The sequence below is a fragment of the Arachis duranensis genome, chromosome 7, assembly GCF_000817695.3.
Source record: "Arachis duranensis cultivar V14167 chromosome 7, aradu.V14167.gnm2.J7QH, whole genome shotgun sequence".
NCBI classification, from domain to species: Eukaryota; Viridiplantae; Streptophyta; class Magnoliopsida; order Fabales; family Fabaceae; genus Arachis; species Arachis duranensis.
Genome location: NC_029778.3, coordinates 5,442,152 through 5,460,207, shown reverse-complemented (window position 1 = coordinate 5,460,207; position 18,056 = coordinate 5,442,152). Strand labels below are relative to the sequence as shown.

The 18,056-nt window shown below is 33.7% G+C and overlaps 2 protein-coding genes across 2 annotated transcripts; one reads left to right on the top strand and one right to left on the bottom strand.

The window, feature by feature from the left end:
• Positions 1–3,724: 3,724 nt before the first annotated feature.
• On the top strand, positions 3,725–6,990 carry LOC107496672 (probable serine/threonine-protein kinase PBL3). The gene is made up of 5 exons (XM_016117984.3): positions 3,725–3,934; positions 4,558–5,010; positions 5,536–5,672; positions 5,764–5,887; positions 6,303–6,990. Exons 1-5 carry the CDS (start codon positions 3,880–3,882, stop codon positions 6,713–6,715), a joined length of 1,182 nt encoding a protein of 393 aa, XP_015973470.1. The 5' UTR covers positions 3,725–3,879; the 3' UTR covers positions 6,716–6,990.
• Positions 6,991–7,119: 129 nt separating this feature from the next.
• On the bottom strand, positions 7,120–11,452 carry LOC107496671 (cyclin-dependent kinase C-2). Its single transcript, XM_016117983.3, has 12 exons — positions 11,158–11,452; positions 10,451–10,532; positions 10,188–10,278; positions 10,082–10,111; positions 9,784–9,893; positions 9,629–9,701; positions 9,429–9,549; positions 9,212–9,329; positions 8,913–9,052; positions 8,760–8,817; positions 8,095–8,165; positions 7,120–8,055 (listed from the first exon to the last, which is right to left on the bottom strand). Exons 1-12 carry the CDS (start codon positions 11,265–11,267, stop codon positions 7,509–7,511), a joined length of 1,551 nt encoding a protein of 516 aa, XP_015973469.1. The 5' UTR covers positions 11,268–11,452; the 3' UTR covers positions 7,120–7,508.
• Between the last annotated feature and the right edge of the window lie 6,604 nt (positions 11,453–18,056).

The following is an 18,056-nucleotide window of genomic DNA, read 5'->3' as shown; positions in this document are numbered from 1 at the left end:
CTTTATATAGAATCATCATTATATATAATATCTTATCATAAGCTGTTGTTTTTGTTTCTAATTCTTCTATTATTTGGTTTTTTATTGATGTCATATAATCTCTTATAGTTCCTTTAGTATGAAACCCTATGTAATTCCAAATGTCCCTTCCAGACAATTCACCAAGTTTTGGATTAGTAAAGACTTCTAATAAGAAGGAATTCAACCAGTTTTCGAAAATTTCTTTTTCGTTCTTTTTGCAGTCTAAATCGAGCATTCTTTCTCCTTCCACTTCCTGGATTTTAGGAACGTATTTTGATGGTATTTTTGCATATTTTGAATCTTTATTTATAAACCCTTTTTTAAAAGCATAATTATCAAAACCTGTTTCCCATTTAAATTGAGATTGATTATCCTTAGATGTTCCAGCTTCATTTTTTACTTGTATTGGAATTGCTGGTTCTTCGTCACTTGAGTAATCTAGGATGTGTTCTTCATTTTCTATATTTTCAGAATTTACTAATTCTTTTTCTATTTAAAATCTTTGTTCCATCATATTATTTTCTTGAGCCATTTTTAATTGTTTAAAAAGCATTGTTACTTCTTCTAATTTTTCTTCAATATTCATAATTTCAATGGTGGTTTTACTTTTAAGTCTGTTATGTTGATTATATTTTGAAATTTTTCTTCTTTGGGATTCTCTTTTTCCTTATTTCTTTGAAATTTTATGGATGTTAATATTTCTTCAAGCATATCTACTATAGAATTTAATTATGGGTTAAAAGTATGATATAAATGTGGGGAATCATTTCCATGGTAACATTTTTTAGAAATTCCATGTGAAAAATAAGTTTTTTCAAGTTTTTGAAGTCCTTCAATAAAACTTATAGTAAAATAAAGATTTTGAGAAAAATCATTTTGTATTGATTTTAAGAATTCGGTGTCATTACAATTAACATTAGTTAAAATCATTAATTTTTGATCTATTAATTTTGATAACTTAATTATTTCTTCTCTTAAATCTTCTAATTTACTTTTTTCCATTAGGTGACGCTTTTCTTTGTGAAGAGTTACGGTTTAAAGTGTAGCTTTAGAAAGTGGAAAGGTTACACTTTTAAGTTAAAAGTGTAATCTTAGCCACCACTAGTTACCATAGCCATAGCCATCAGAGACTTGGCTTTATTAAAATTATATAACTACCTTAACTTATGTAATAATATTATTCATCGTATATTTTATCGAAACTCTATTAGTAACATGTTCCATCCATTACGATAAATTTGTAGATCCTATGGAAAGAAATGATTTTCTTTCAAAAGATCTTATGCCATTAAATGATGTTGACAAATGAAAAAGTTGATGATGAATAGGAGAAGTAGAGGAAGAAAATACCCTTTTTCCTTGTATACAAAGATAATGTTTTTCATATTTCACAATGCATTTACTTGTCGGCAAATCAATTTAGTGTGTGATGTAGTAAATCGTGAGTATACGAGCCTTGTAATTCTAATTTAATTGTATATCTATCAATTTATAAACAAAAAAAAAAGGTCCACTCACTTTTTCTCGTTGCAAAGCATTTTTATGCTAATAAGGATATAAAATTTGTTGTAAAATTAATCTCTTAGACTGCGTTGGTTAGACATCGAAATAGAAATACAGAAATAAAAAATTATATTTAATTGATAAAATATGAATAAAAATATTGTATCTAAAAATATTAAATTAATATATTTTTATATTTTATGTCTATTTTAATAGAAAAAATATAAAAATATTAGAAGCATACATAAATTGGGTGAATGCAGATTTATTTTGATTTTGACCTGATTTTAAATAATGATTCAGTTTATTTTTGAGATTTTTACTCAATATTTGATTCGATGAAATTTTATTACTTTTGGGTCACATTAAAATCAGGTCTAAACCGGTATTGTCTGGATCTTGATAAATTTTATGTCAAAAAATTATGATATACTTATTTGTAAAGAAGAAAAAAACATATTTATTAAGAAGAAGTTGATATTCATATTTGAACTTGAATTTGTTCATAAATTTTAATTTCATGCTTCTTTAATCTATTTTCTAATTCAGCAAGTGTGGTTAAAAATAAAACAATAAACTTATAATTAATATAACATAATATTGGAATTAATTTAAAACATATATACTTTCTTTAGTCCCCTTAGGATGTACATAGGTCGGGTGAAATCGAGTTTGTCTTGACCCGGATCCGACCCTAAATAATAATCGGATTTATTTGTGAGATCCTTATCCAACTCTCGACCCGATCAAATCACACCAAATTAGCTTTCAAAGTATTTGGATCCAAGCCGAATTTTCGGGCCAGCCCAGACTATGCACACCCTTAAAAGATATTAACGAATCACAATTTATTTTTCATTTTTTTAATTATTGTTATTGGTTTTTATAATTATATATATTTTTCAAATTTTTTAAATAAAAAAATAAAAATAAATTAAATTTTATAATTTATTTTAGTTTATCAATAAATAAAATACAATAATATTAATTTTTATATTTCTATTCTTTATATTTTGTTCTTAATATATTATCTTATTCTCTTCTCAAAATCAAACACAATCTTAAATAACTAATAGATTACAAAATTTTTTGTTTTGAAATTTTTTTTGGATAAATTCGATACCTATCCGTCTATTAAAATTATGCATACTTTTAGATTTAACAAACACTTCGTTTTAATGTATTGATGATGTATAAAAATTATACGATTATTTAATTATATTTATTTTTTAAATAATTATTTATATCATTAATATAAAAAATATATTTTTTTAACAGTAATATTAGAAAAATTAAAATAGAAAATACAATTTTTATATTTTTTTATCAATACTTGACTATTAAAACAAAAGTTATTAATCTTCTATCATTAGATCTATCATTAGATGTAATCTCACATCATTAAAAATATTATTAATAATCAATTAATAATTACAAAATATCAAAATAACTGACGTCTAACATTCCTCTTCCTTGTAAGTTATCTGAAATATTGGAATCCGCTGTTCTTTGATCTACGCGGCCTCCGGTTCGACTATGTGAAAGATGGAAGGTGACTTGCAAGACACACCGACAATCAAGTAGGATTAGTAAGGTGACGAACCTGAAGCTGTCATGCTCTCCTTTCTATAGGCTTAACTGATTATCTTATCTCTTAGTTTGTTAGGTGATAGGAGAAATTCTAATTCAAATATCAGAGGTGTTGAGATTTTGAGCTTGAGAAGGATTCAGGTTTGGGGGCCAAATTGTAATTTGATTCCGTAACTACAAATTTTAGTTGTTTTTAGCTAATTTTTTTATTATTAAATATTTTTTTTGTGAGAAGTATTAGAAGATTAATAATTTTTGTTATTTGTAATTATTAAGTAGTCATTAATAATATTTTTAATAGTGTGAGATTTTATCTAATAATGTGAGATTATTCATTTTTTTTTGTTGATTATATATTGACCAGAATTTAATAAAATTGTTGTTCTTAAACTTTTCCTTTTGTTATTATATAAATCAATACACCGATAAAATTGTTCTACACTGTCATCCCATTAAAATAATATTCATATTTATAAATTATGGAAATATGTTTGGGCTTTTTAGGACCATGATATATGAAATGTGGGAGCATGTTTTATGTTTGTATTATGATTGGTGTAAGCATGGTGTGAATTTCCCACCCCATTGACTATGGTAACTTGTCAACCACTCCTCTCTTCCTAGTTCCCATGGTGGACTTTTTCTTCCAACTTCACACGTATTTCTTTGCAGACTTTTTCACACTCTTACTCTTACATATACAATTATACAAACCCTTTTTCTTGTTCTAACATAAAACACTTTGCATCATAGATCATCATCATCATGGGAAATTGCTTCATAAAACCAGTTGCTCATGTTTCATCCACAACCCTTTTTGGTCAGTTCTTGCTTCAATTCCTTCTTTTTTAGGACACTTTGTATTTTCTGTCGTACCATGATGCTTTTGTTATGGTTTTCTTGCTCTTTGTTTTCCACGCAAAAGGGGAAGAAAGAAAGAAAGATGGCGATGGTTCCTAAAGGATAAAACCAATGTTCATCAAATGATCCTTTTTTGTTTTACTCAGTTCTCTGTTTTTTAATGTTCTTATTATTCCCTTTGGGTTTCTGGGATTAGTTGATACTCTCTGTCTTTTTGTTCACCTAATATATTATAAACCTTTTTAGTGTTTTCTAGTACCATGGTTATTAAAAGCTTAAAATTTGGTTGGAAAAATGAAGAAGGTGTGGCTTTTTCACACTACTGTTCTAGCAGGTTCTTAAAACATATTGTTCATTAGAAATTTTGCAATTTTGATACTCTAATTAAGGTTTGTGATTAGTTGAGCTAATTTCATTCAATTTGTGCTTTAAAGTTGGAATTTTAATACCCTAGTTAAGGTTTTTAACTCTATTTATTGTTAACCAAATTATGTGTTGAAAGAAATCACAACCTTGCTGCATTTTGTTATATGGTTAAGTTGTTAAATTGGTTGATTTTAACTTTGATTTTCATCTAATCAGGGAGTAGTAATAAATCTCAAACTAAGCCAAAGCAGAATTCAAGTCCTCCAAAACAAAAATCTTCTGCTCAAACTTCAGTGTCAAATGCTATTGAGAGAACAATTTCTAGCAGCCTTAAGTCCTTCTCCTTTAGTGATCTAAAGGAGGCAACTAAGAACTTCCGGCGAGAGAATTTGATCGGCGAGGGAGGGTTCGGGTTTGTGTACAAAGGGTGGATAGATGAGAACACTTTTGCTCCCACAAAACCAGGGACTGGTATAGTAGTAGCCATAAAGAAGCTTAAGCCAGAAAGCTTTCAAGGACACCAAGAATGGCTTGCAGAAGTGAACTATCTAGGGCAGCTTCACCATGAAAATCTTGTAAGACTTATTGGTTATTGCTTGGAAGGGAAGAATAGGCTTCTAGTTTATGAGTTTATGCAGAAAGGAAGTTTGGAAAACCATTTATTCAGAAGTAAGTGTATTTACTTGCCCAAATGCTCAAATTCGTGGTTGAAAGATTACTCATTTTTCAAATTAGTCTTTTTAATCAATTGTTTTTTCAAAGATTTTAAATTAATGGTGTTAGTCATTCTGTTATTTTCTTTGTTGACGGTTCTAAAATTTGTTAATTTGCACGTTAAGTAATACTACAACACACATATGAGTATTAATTGACTATTAGCATGATAATTTTATAAAATCAGATCAAATCAAAAGTTAATTGAAGGAAGAACTTGAGGCACTAGAATCCCTCAATTTGGGGTTAAGACTACCAGATGTATGGTGTAACTAAACGTGTCATGTCAACAAATTTTAATGCCGTTGGTAACGGAAGTGACAAAAGTATTAAAATGACTAACTTGAAATCTTTGAAAGACGAATTTAATTAAAAAAAAGGTGACTAATTTGACTATTTACTCGTATTTACTTTCAACATATTTAGGAACTTTTCAGTTTCTATTTTCATTTTCAGTATATTTTTGTTACCATTTTGCAGAAGGTGTTCAACCAATTCCATGGATTATGAGGATCAACATCGCCATAGCTGTTGCTAGAGGATTAGCATTCTTGCATTCCCTTGATTCAAATATCATTTTTCGTGATTTAAAGGCTTCCAATGTCCTACTTGACTCTGTATGTAGTTTGAGTCTGTGATTCTATGAAATGTGAATATACATCCACACTATTGTTTCATTCTGAAAGAGTATTTCCAAAATTTATGCAGGATTTCAATGCGAAGATTTCGGATTTTGGCTTGGCAAGAGACGGTCCTACCGGAGATAATACACACGTTTCAACCAGAATTATTGGAACTCATGGTTATGCTGCACCAGAGTATGTAGCTACAGGTAAATTTTCCTTCCCTTTCAAAATACATGTTACTTACTATTGTTAAAGATATAACCATTAATGTTGTCTTCTCCTATTAGTTTAAGCTTTTGAAATGAGGGTTTCATGACATGATATCAGAGCTCTATGTTCGAAAGGTCTAGAGTTTAATCCTTGGTAAAACCTAAAAGAGGGAGAAGTGTTAGAGTTATAACTATTAATGTTGTCTTCTCCTATCAGTTTAAGCTTTTGAGATGAGTGGTTTCATGACATGATATCAGAATCCTATATCCCCTTACTTGAGGGGGGAGTGTTAGAGATATAATTATTAATGTTGTCTTCTTCTATCAGCTTAAACTTTTGGGATGAGTGGTTTCTTGACAACTAAGATTTCAAAAATTTGATGAGCCTTTTGCATTTTGACAAAACAAACAGGTCATTTGACCCCAAGGAGTGATGTATACAGCTTTGGCGTTGTCTTGCTAGAGTTATTAACCGGAAGGCGTGTGGTCGAAAACGAGAAAGAAGGAATTCCAGAAGAAACATTGGTGGATTGGGCGAGGCCATTCCTAAGCGATAGCAGAAGGATTTTGAGAATCATGGATACCAGGTTGGGTGGACAGTACTCTAGGAAAGGAGCTCAAGCCGCGGCCGCACTCGCCTTGCAGTGCCTGAATGCTGATCCAAAATATAGGCCACAAATGGTGAATGTTTTAGCTGCATTGGAAGCACTTCAATCCACAAATTCAATCACAAGGACCCCAAAAAGGGCAACTGAGAGTAGTGCAACCAGCAAACATTCTTCTAATCATTCCCAAAAGTCACTTTCAAGTGCTCAAAAACTATGAGCTTCTCAACATATGCTTTCATTTTTTTAAGGGTTATTCATTGGAAAGTGTTACCTTGCCTAACCCCTAAGAAGGGTATTTCATGAATTTGTTTCAAGCATGAATGTATGATGACAAAGTATAGTATGTAAAGTTTGTAACGAAATGGTTAATTAGAGAGAGCTAGTTGTATATTAGTTTATCAGTTTATTTATCTGTGTGTCTAAGCTCTATAACTCGATGTAATCACTCACCTTCATTGTAATCACAATTTTCAACCGCGCTCTTTCCATTTTCATGATTTTGTAATCCTACTTAAAATCCCCAAAAAAAGAAAACAAAAGAACACATTATATTGAACATACTAGTTGATTTCTTGATTTACACATTCCCTAAATAGTAAAAAAACAAAATTTGGTACAGGGTTGTATCACAGGAAGAATATTATAGTAAGTGAGATCTCTTATACATGTTGAGTTATGCTACTTATTCATACCTATTTGCGCGGTGAATGAATCTATGGCATACAATGAACAAACATCAAAAGCCATGTCTTTGTCTCATGGTCCCTAAAGACACAGCACCAAAAACATTATATTAGGTGCATGACATAGGCTTTTCAGTCACTTAAGGTAATAAGAACATTATATCTCAATAATCTATAATCCAGAGACCAACCATGTCTTTTTTCTCAACAACTTGATCCATTGATTTGTTTGATCTTTCTATAACTCGCTTCTTAATCAAACATATCAGACCAATGCCAAATCAGAACATAATAGAGACCATTCAAAGAAAGTCGTCTTTTTTTTTTTCATTGCTGCCATCCGTATTGTTGATTGCGGTTTCCACCCATCATGTTTGAGCCACGACCAGTGCCAGACCCACCATATGGACCCCCTTGCTGGGGATAAGTTGGGGCTCCGACTCCATAGCCACTACCACCTCCTCCGCGAGGACCACCACCAGGCATGCCGCTGGAACCATAAGGTGCCCCTCGCCCTTGAGGAGGATAAGGCCCGCTGCCATAGCCACCCCCTCCTTGACCTCCCCGATTAGGGTGATTGTATCCTCCACCAGGGTTCCCGCTTGGTGGATATCTTCCTGGCCCACCAGATGGACCTCGAGGCTTCCCATAATGGTGACTAGGTCCCGCAGCAACTTGGGGTTGAGAACCATGTAAATTTTGGTTAGGTCCTGATCGCATTTGTGCATGTTGCCCTGGCTGCTGAATGGGGGGAAGACGAGTATGCTGCTGAGGATGCTGCATTTTCTGGCGCTTAGCCATTTCTTCATTTTGCCGTTGTTGCTGACGCTTTTTCTTTGTCTGAAACTCATGTGATGATTCATACTTGGGTAAACTGAGGAAAACATAACAGATGTGGTAAAGTTTAAGATACCTCTTGGGGTCACATGGCAATGGATCAGTCCAGAAATACTCAGCATCAAGAGCATCCTTCGCGGTAATTCTCTATAAACAAGAAAAATTGACCAGTAAATATTAGCATGCAGATTCTTATGGGAATTAGGAACTAGTCACACAAAAGCAGAACTAGCGCTGAAAGATAAATTGTCATGTTATTAACAGATCTTTTTTAACATACAAATCCATATCTGATAAAATATTTACGGTGCGTTTGGTATGTGTTTTCATTTTCAGTTTTTTCTGTTTTTAAGATTTTGTGAAAAGAAAGTAAAAGCAGTGAAAACAATAAAATTCTGTTTTCTGTTTTCACCTCCTATTTTCACTTTTTCCTTCACAAAATCCAGAAAACAGAAAATACTGAAAATGAAAACATAACCAAACGCACCCTTACTTATCAAAACTCAATTCACTTCAACATTATATCATCTATTCTTTTTTATCACTAGCTTAGCTTTGAGATTTGTAAATATGTAAGGTACATAAAAATTTAAAACAAAAATAGTAGACTGAATTAAATTTGTCAAATTAAATGATATTAAATGATGTAAGGCAACCGGAATGACACGTAAATGGAGCACATAAAGTAGCAATTCAAGTTAACTCTACAACTAATAAATCAGATCTCTGAATGTCGAATACCTGAGCTGGATCAAGTGTCAGCATCCTCTCCAATAATTCCAGAGCATGACGATCAAAACTAGAATTCACAATACCAAGATAAGAGTTATTTAAAGAAATATAATACAATAAAGGCGTATATACTCATCAGTGAAACTCGTGTTATCTACTTACTGTCTGAAAACTTCCCTCAGACGTCTTTTCATTGGCCTTGTTGGTTTAAATTGATTATACCAAGGAGTCTTGGAAACCCCAGGCCAGTTCACCTCATCCGGTGCTCCACACAGCTCAAATATTTTATTTAGTTGTTCAGGCTGCAGTAATTACAAAGGAAACATACATTACATCTAAGCTATACAAAGGAATTGTTGCCATGAAGATATACAAGATCATATATTCCCTATAACAATTTCACATTAGTGATCCAATGCACCTCTAATCCACTCATATATCATACACAGAATATCACTAACCTCATCTTTTCCAGGAAAGATAGGCTTCCCATGAAGAAGTTCGGCGAAAATGCACCCAACAGACCACATATCTACAGCTGGCCCATACTTTGTTGTCCCTAGCAGCAACTCAGGGGGTCTAAATTTACAATGACAAAATCCATATATGCACTGGTCAATCTCAAGAGTCCAACCCCCTCTTCCCCACTGAACTCTCATGAAAACACAGGACATTTACCTGTACCATAATGTAATGACACGGTTTGTAAGATTTGCATTGTGATCATTAGAAAATGACCGTGCCAGTCCGAAATCTGCAAGCTTCAGATTTCCTTCATTGTCTATAAGGAGATTTGAGCCTGCAACAGAACATAATACATCAAATGGGATTTGACATATTCAACTAGATCTAAAGACGAAATTTGGCCACACACAGACCTTTAATATCTCGATGAAGTACTTGATTTACATGACAATAATGAAGTCCCGTCAACAGCTGTCTCATGTAACACTTCAGAAGGAAAAAGTAACTCAGAAAACATGAAATAAACAATTTTAACAGTATAAAGTAACACTCGTATTAATAGCAATACCTTAATTTGGGGAACTGTGAATCTCATCCCAGGACGGTCAGCAAGACCAGTCAAATCATGGTCCATGTATTCAAAGACCATATAGATGCCCCCTTTATATTTGTTACCGTCTGTAGCCCCCAAAAGGCCAAAACAAATATGAATAGCAGATGAATTAATTTAGTACATAGATAAACTATGGATATCCAAAAGAAGTTGATAAATATATTCTTACAAACAAAATAGCAGATTATGCGCAAGTTTATGTTTGTAAATAAAGTAATTGGCTAATAACATGACATGAGAGTGAATAACTTGCCTGGCCTCCCTTGTTCATCTTTCTCGGGGCCTGAAAGAAGAAAGATACAATGTTAGATCTAAACAAAACAATCTTTACACAAGTGAATAGTTCTTTAAAACAGTACCTGGAGAAGTGACAATTTCTTTTAGCTTGATCACATTTTCATGGTGTAGTTTCTTAAGAATTTTGATTTCTCGTATAGCAGTTATAGGAAACTGCCATGGCAAAATTTACAATAAAGTCAGACGATAAATTCATAATACAGAATTACATGTATAAGTTTGTTAGAGAAGATACAAAGCTAGTAAGTCACAAGTGAAAGGAAGTACCAATATAGGATGTTATGCACCTATAACATAATAAACAACAAATTATATATAGAAATACCCCTTCTCTCTCATTGTCCATTCGAATTTTCTTCAGAGCAACAATTTCACCAGTTTTGATCTCTTTAGCCATGTAAACTTGACTGCAAGTATAATATATGGAAGCAAAGATCAATTACCTTATGATAATATTAGCAATGGATTTTATGGTAAGTTAACAGAGTAAATAATCTTCATCTGAAAGTAGAAATTTTACACATTTCAACTATATCGATAACGAATTTCGGAAAGGGAAAAGAAAAGAGCCTTTTATACAAATCATGATTTAAAAACTTTAAAACTTACAAACATTGATCAATCAAACCAATTACAATTATGCTTATACAAAATGCCTAACAACAATTAGTGAAAAATTACAACTAAGCTTTAGTACTACACATTAACATTCCAATAATGGTGACACACATAAATAATCAGCATACTAGCACACAAACACTACAAGCACTTGAAGAATTATGGCTCCGGCAGCTCAATCTCGTGTCAAATATCATCGCCCTCTCGATAGAGAAAAGTGCCACGATTCTCCAGCGAAGCATCAGCGACCCAAAACTCAAGAGTTCTTGGTAAAGTGGTGCAAGTAATTACCACTGAATCCACAAATTTCATACACACTCCAAAAAAAGGGAATTTTTATTCTTTTTTTGAAAAAAAACAAAGAAAAAAAATTCTGATAGCTGAAAGGTTAAAAGGAATGAAAGTGAAATAAACCCGTATGTGCCCTCGCCAATTTGCTCTAACTTCTCGAAGCAATCGACACTTCTGGATCCCCAAGAAGGGGATTCGTTCACGTTCAGTTGCCCTGGGGCTGCAATCGACATTGTTCCCACCTGAGAAGAAAAAAAACCCTAATCCTTCCAAAGAACTAAAATTCCTCAATCCAATTTTTAGGGTTCTCTGTAGGGATCTTTTTTTCTTGTTGACGTCTTCACTAGGAAAAAATTTCAGAGATAAAAAGCAAAAACAACAGAGAGCATAAAGGCGTGCTTTACTATTTCATTTCTTACCCTGTTTTCTTTTTTCGGTTTTTGTCTGAATTATAATGCTTGCGGGTTTTTTTTTTTCTCTTTTCATTCTTTTTAAACTTTGGGCTCGTTAGGCCCAAATTAATTGGGTCTAATGTAGGCATGCTCATAGGTCGGGTGCTGGATTTGTCGTGACGTAGGCTCGACTTTAAATATACACTGCATCTATTTTTTAGACCATAACCCAGCTCTAAATCCGATGAAACTTAAATATTTTTGGGTCACAACTATATTAGGTCTAAATCGGGTCTTTAAAATTTTAACAATAATTTATAAATAAATTTATTTATGATGCACTTATTTATAAAGAAAAAACTTGTCACTGAAAAGTTGATATCTATATTTGAACTTGAATTTGTTCATAAATTTTAATTTGATGCTTCTTTCATCTATTTTCTAATTCAACAAATGTGATTAAAAATAAAACAATAAGTTTATAATTAATATAACATAATATTTAAATTAATTTAAAACATATATATCTTTTTTAGTTTCCTTAGGGTGTACATGGGTCGGGTGAAGTCGGGTTTGTCTTGACCTGGACTTAGTCTAAAATAATGATCGGATCTATTTTTGAGACCCTTATCCAGTTCTAGATCCGATGAAATCATACCAAATTAACTCCTACAATATTCGGGGCCGGGCCGACCATGTGCACCCCTAGTCTAAATGTAATGTCAGCTCATGGTTGAGAAGAGTTTCTAAAGCCATTTGCAAAAGATTTTTAGTCTGAATTTAGAGCATCATTCTTTGAGAAATGTATGAGGTAAGGCCCAAAATAAAAGACCAAAAAGGAAGACGAAACAAAATATGTAAAATAAAAAGGTTTGCATGTGTTTTTTTCTCATGAGTTTGCATCTTTGCATATGTTCTCCATGTTTCAGATTTACTATTTAGATAGCTCCAACTAAACTACGAAATCCCTAACAAAAGAAAAAGTAGGAAATGAATCCATACTCTGCTGTTAATGGAGACGTCTTGGCTGCAGTGTCGCACCAACACCTGAAGCGCCATTATGCTGTCACTAGTCAGTGGGTTTATTGATGTCGTCACGGCTGCGCCACCATGCTGAGGAATTGAAGCTGCTGCTATGGCTAACAAGTGCAGCACCTCTTGCACAATGAGAATAGATGTGGGTGGGTTTCGGGTTCTGATTTGGACTTGGGCTCTTATTGGTCCAGGTCCTCGGCAAAAAAAAAATCATGTCCAAAATTAAACCAACAAAATGAACCAATAAAAGGCAAGAGTGGAGACAGGGAGGAGAACGTTGGAGGAGCGGATAGGAACTGGGTTATGGAAGGTAAAGTAGAAAATAAATCCATGGCCGAGTAGGCGGGCCTTATCAAGCTCCACCTTCAGCCATGAGTATCATTAGTTGGAATTGTCGAGTGGTGGCGTCCCCCGTGACAGTTTCGAAATTTTTGCATTTGTATAAACAGATAAAATCCGTCATTGTATTTCTCATGGAGACTAGAGCTAAGGATAGTCGTGTAAGTAAAATCAAGAGAAGGCTTTATTTTGAGAAATACTTTTGTGTAGAACTTCGGAGTATGTCTAGAGGTCTATGTTTGCTATGAAATGAAAATATTAATGTTGATGTTTATTCTTGGTCTAATTATTATATTGAAGCTTACATTAAAGATAAAAAAGGAAATTATTGGAAACCGTTTTGATGTACGGTAACCCAAAACCAGGCAAGAGGATGGAGGAATAGGAGGAGCTCACAACAAGCAATCTTAACAGGAATGAACAAAAACTCTTCATAGGAGATTTCAATGATGTTTTAGCTCAAGAGGAGAAGGAAGGTATGCATGAGCAGCCGAAAAAACAGATTGTGGATTTCAAGAATTTTTTGGATTCTAATGCTCTTATGGACATGGATCTAAAACGAGGAAAATTCACTTGGTTTATCAATCCTCGAAATAGGTTAATAATTAAGGAAATAATAGATAGGTGACGATTGGATTTTTCACGGTTTAGAATTTCACAAATGAATTCTCGTTGCAAGTATAGTTTCTAAACCAATCAAAAATCCTTTCATACAAAAGATTGTTTGTCACAAGTAACAAACCCCTAATTTTATAAACCAAAGTATTCAAACCTCGGGTCGTTCTCCCTAGGAATTACAATAAAGTGTCTTGTTATTGGTTGTGATGTGTTTTGGGGTTTTGGATAAGAAACATGAAAGTAAATGGCAATGAAAATAAACTAACAACTATAAAAGGCTCTTGGTAAGGTATGAGAACTAGAAGTTCTATCCTAGTTATCCTTCTCAATTGTGATGAGAATTGTTCATTGCTACCACTTAGTTAACCCTTGCTAATAAAGGAAAGTCAAGTGGATGAATTGACTTGAACCACAAGTCCTAGCCAACTCCCAAGGAAAGACTAGCTTTAATGCACTCCAAACCAATTAGCAATCTCTCCAATTACCAATCAACAAAGGAATTAGATAACTCAAGAGTCACTAATTACTCTACCTAGGCCAAGAGGAACAAAATCTATACTATATCTAGAAGAGGCATTTCAACAAACACATAAAAGGCAATAAAAGTAAACAACATAAATTGCAAGAATTAAAGAGAGATCTAACTACAAAGTCAAGAGATCAACAATAGAAAAGCAAAGAAGAACAATTATTATGAATTACCTCTTATTGAATTGAAAGAAAATGGAAGGAACAATAGTAGATCTACAACAAAATATAAGAACAACATAAAGGAAATTACAATAAAAGAGTGGAAGAAGAATGAATGTAACAACAAGGAATTGAGAAGATAGAAGTAGAAGGAGATGAATTAAAATCTAGATCTAAGAACTAAACCTAATCCTAATCCTAATCCTAATCCTAGAGAGAAGTGAAAGCTTCTCTCTCTAGAAACTCAAACTAAACTATGCTAAACTAAACTAATGGTAACTAACTTCTAAAGTATGAAAGTATGTAAAAGTGTCCTCATCCCCCCTTCAATCCTTGGCTTAAATAGCATTAGAAATGAGTTGGATTGGGCCCACAAGGCTTGTAAATTCGCTAGCCACGAGTTTGTATAAAGTGATCACGTGCACCAACGGCGCGTGCGCGTACTTTGCGCGTGCGCGCCACCATACGTGTAGCAACTATGGCAAATCTTATATCGTTTCGAAGCCCATATAGAAACTATGACAAATCTTATATCGTTTCGAAGCCCCGGATGTTAGCTTTCTAATCCAACTGGAACTGCATCATTTGGACCTCTGCATCTCAAGTTATGGTCGTTTAAGTTCGAAGAGGTCGGGTTGACAGCTTTCCGGTTCTTTCATTTCTTCATGAGTTCTCCAACTTTTCATGCTTTCTTTCTTCATTCCCTTGATCCAATCTTTGCCTCCTAAATCTGAAATCACTTAACAAACATATCAAGGCATCTAATGGAATCAAGGAGAATTAGATTTAGCTATTTTAAGTCCTAAAAAGCATGTTTTCACTCTTAAGCACAATTAAGGGAGAAGTTATAAAACCATGATATTTCATTGAATAAATGTGGGTGAAAGGTGATAAAATCCCCTAAAATCAATACAAGATAAACCCTAAAAATGGGGTTTGTCAACCTCTCCACACTTAAACCAAGCATGTCCTCATGCTTAAACCAAGAATGAAGTAAGGGATGGCATTTATTCAATGGAAACTAACTAAATGCAGTCTACCTATATGCAACTATCTACATGAATGCAATTGCTTGGTCAAAGTAAATCAATTCCCAAGAAGCATATATGCACAAGGGCTAAAGGACTAGCAAGTATAATCCACAATTGAATTGAGTTATTAAATATTTTTACAAACTTGCATGAAAATTATGATCATAGGTGGAAACATGTAATTGAGCATCAAACCCTCACAGGATGTGTTTGTACTCTATTCGCTCAAGTGTTTAGGGTTGATTCACTCAATTCTCTCCTAATCATGCTTTCTAAGATTTGTTCTTCTTCTAACAATCAACATATATTTCATGCATGCATACATATATCATGAGGTCTTTTCTTTAGGTTGTAATGGGGCTAGGGTCAAGGTAGGATGCATATTTGGTTAAGTGAGCTTGAAATTTGAATCTTTGATAGGCTTAAACTTCCCACCTAACCTATGACATCCTATACAATTAAGTCTAATCTAACTACCCATTTTTCTCACTTTTTCACATACTCATGCATTTTCTTTTTCATTTCACAATACTTATGCATTGACTCTCGTTGGACTTCACTTTGGGGCATTTTGTCCCCTTTTTTTATTTCTTTCTTTTTCTTCTTTTTCTTTCTTTTTCTATATTTTTTTCTTTTTTTCTTTTCCATATTTTTTTCTTTTCTTTTTCTTTTGTTTTTCTCATTTTTTTCTTTCTATATACAAGAGCCTCAATGCATAAGGTTTTACATTTGATCAATACATGAGTATGTACCCAATTTCCAATATTTTCAATAATAATACAAAATTACCCTTTTATTCACCCATGTCCCAAGGTTCCCACACTTGAATGATACTCACACACACTAGCCTAAGCTAATCAAAGATCCAAATAAGGACATTTATTGTTTTTCACTTTAAGGCTTGTAATGTGCTAAATTAAAGAACCAAGTGGGTTAATCGTAGGCTCAAATTTGGCTAACAAAGGATGATAAAAGGTAAGGCTATTTGGGTAAGTGAGCTAATGAAGTGATAGCCTCAATCATATAAATGCATGAATACACAAAATAATAGACATAAAGAATCAAACAAATCAAAGATTACATTCATAGAAAGAGAATAATACACACAAGAAGGAAAATAAGTGGTTATAAGGTGTAACCACACCATTAGGCTCAAAACTCACAAGCTTGTGTTCTTAGCTCAAAAATATGATCCACAATATATATATTTCAAGCAAGTTCTATGAAGAGTTTTCACTCAAATCAATTGAGGTGCCCTATAGATAGAAATCTTGAAAAATTTTCATTATTTTGACTAAGCTTATTGTGTATATATATGCAAAAATTAAGAAAATGCAAGTAAAAATCCTAGAATCTTAGAATGAAATGCAAAAGTGTTGAGATTAGAAATTTGTCACCCAAAATCGCCGACCGGTCGGACGACCTCCCCACACTTAAAAGTTTGCACCGTCCTCGGTGCACTCAAAGATGAGCAAGGGGGTACGGCGACTCTCCGGATTGCTACGTGTTCTTAGTCTTGCTTCCGTTATTGCTTGTGGTGCATCAATCATGAAAAACAAAAATATAACACCATAAGAGGAGAAGATATAAAAGCAAGGAAGCATACATTGTTGGAATGAGGTAAATCACTAGAAATGAGTGAGTGAATTAGTGTGACATTGATGACAAGTAGGTGTGTGAATTCTAAATTGCGCGGTTTAGAACACACATTAGCCTAAAAGGTATGTCACAAAAGAAGCATGCACTTCACTTATCCTAGTGTGCTTGAGATGCTTTAAGTAAACTTGTAAGGTAAAACAAGCATTAAAGAAGCATGGAAGCATTCAAGCTAAAGTATATGGATGCATATGATCATTAAATACCATGCATTAAAGTAAATGCACATCATCATCCATCATCAAGAGGTTGCCTAATCACAAAATAAGGCTCAAATCACATGGTGGCCAGATCATATAATTCAAGAAGAGTTACAAGCTCGAAGGCAATTCTTATCACTTGGTATTTTTCAAAAGATAAGCATGAAAAACTCAAGACCAAGTAGCAAAATATAACCTCAATCATAAAATCCAACAAAGGTTATCTAAAAACATTCATGCTAAAATAGCATTTAGGCAATAAGGAGGCAACAATGTATAGTAAACAAAGTCAATAATCCAACACTTATGATGAAAAGAGAGAAAATAAAATGAAAACTAAACTAAAGCTATCTAACAAACTAACTAACTAACTAACTAATCAACTAACTAAAATAAATGGTTATCCATGGTGTTAGGAAGTGTTGGATGAGGGATTGGAGGAGGGAAGAAGAAAGGAGAAGGAAAGAAATGGAAAGAGGAGAAGAAAGGAAATGTGGTGTAGGAAAGGCATCCGCGCGTACGCACGCATGGCGCGCGCGCGCGGATGGTTTATTTCGAGAGTGGCGCGTACGCGTCATGTGCGCGTACGCGCAAGTGGGGTTGTGCCAAAGGCACAACGCACGCACAGTGCGGGCCTAACTCTCGGGTTAATGCATGGAAGGTGGAACTTCTCAACCCACGCGTACGCGTGCATGGCGCGCTCGCGTGGATGGTCGAAAATGCTCAATGTACGCGTACGCATGCAGTGCGCGTACGCGTGGATGGTGCTCTGTTTTTCAAAAATTTTTGGTATATTTTTACACCAATCCAAGCATTCCAAACCTCCAAACAGCTACCAAAACACCATAAAACCTTATTTAACATACTAAACTATCAAATGCACTTAACAAACTACCAAAACATGAAATTAAACTAATTCTACCCATATATACAAAAGAGAAAATGAAAAGATTTTACCATGGTGGGGTGTCTCCCACCTAGCACTTTTATTTTTGTCCTTAAGTTGGACATATGGGGAGCTTCTCTCAAGGTGGCTTGTGCTTGTACTCATCTTGGAACTT

Coding starts and splice junctions, on each gene's coding strand:
- LOC107496672 (XM_016117984.3), top strand. CDS start 3,880: ATGGGAAATTGCTTCATAAAACCAGTTGCTCATGTTTCATCCACAACC. Junction 5,673..5,763: donor CCAATGTCCTACTTGACTCT/GTATGTAGTTTG, acceptor AAATTTATGCAG/GATTTCAATGCGAAGATTTC. Junction 5,888..6,302: donor ACCAGAGTATGTAGCTACAG/GTAAATTTTCCT, acceptor CAAAACAAACAG/GTCATTTGACCCCAAGGAGT.
- LOC107496671 (XM_016117983.3), bottom strand. CDS start 11,267: ATGTCGATTGCAGCCCCAGGGCAACTGAACGTGAACGAATCCCCTTCT. Junction 10,112..10,187: donor AGAAATTGTCACTTCTCCAG/GTACTGTTTTAA, acceptor TTCTTCTTTCAG/GCCCCGAGAAAGATGAACAA. Junction 9,550..9,628: donor ACTTCATCGAGATATTAAAG/GTCTGTGTGTGG, acceptor GTTCTGTTGCAG/GCTCAAATCTCCTTATAGAC.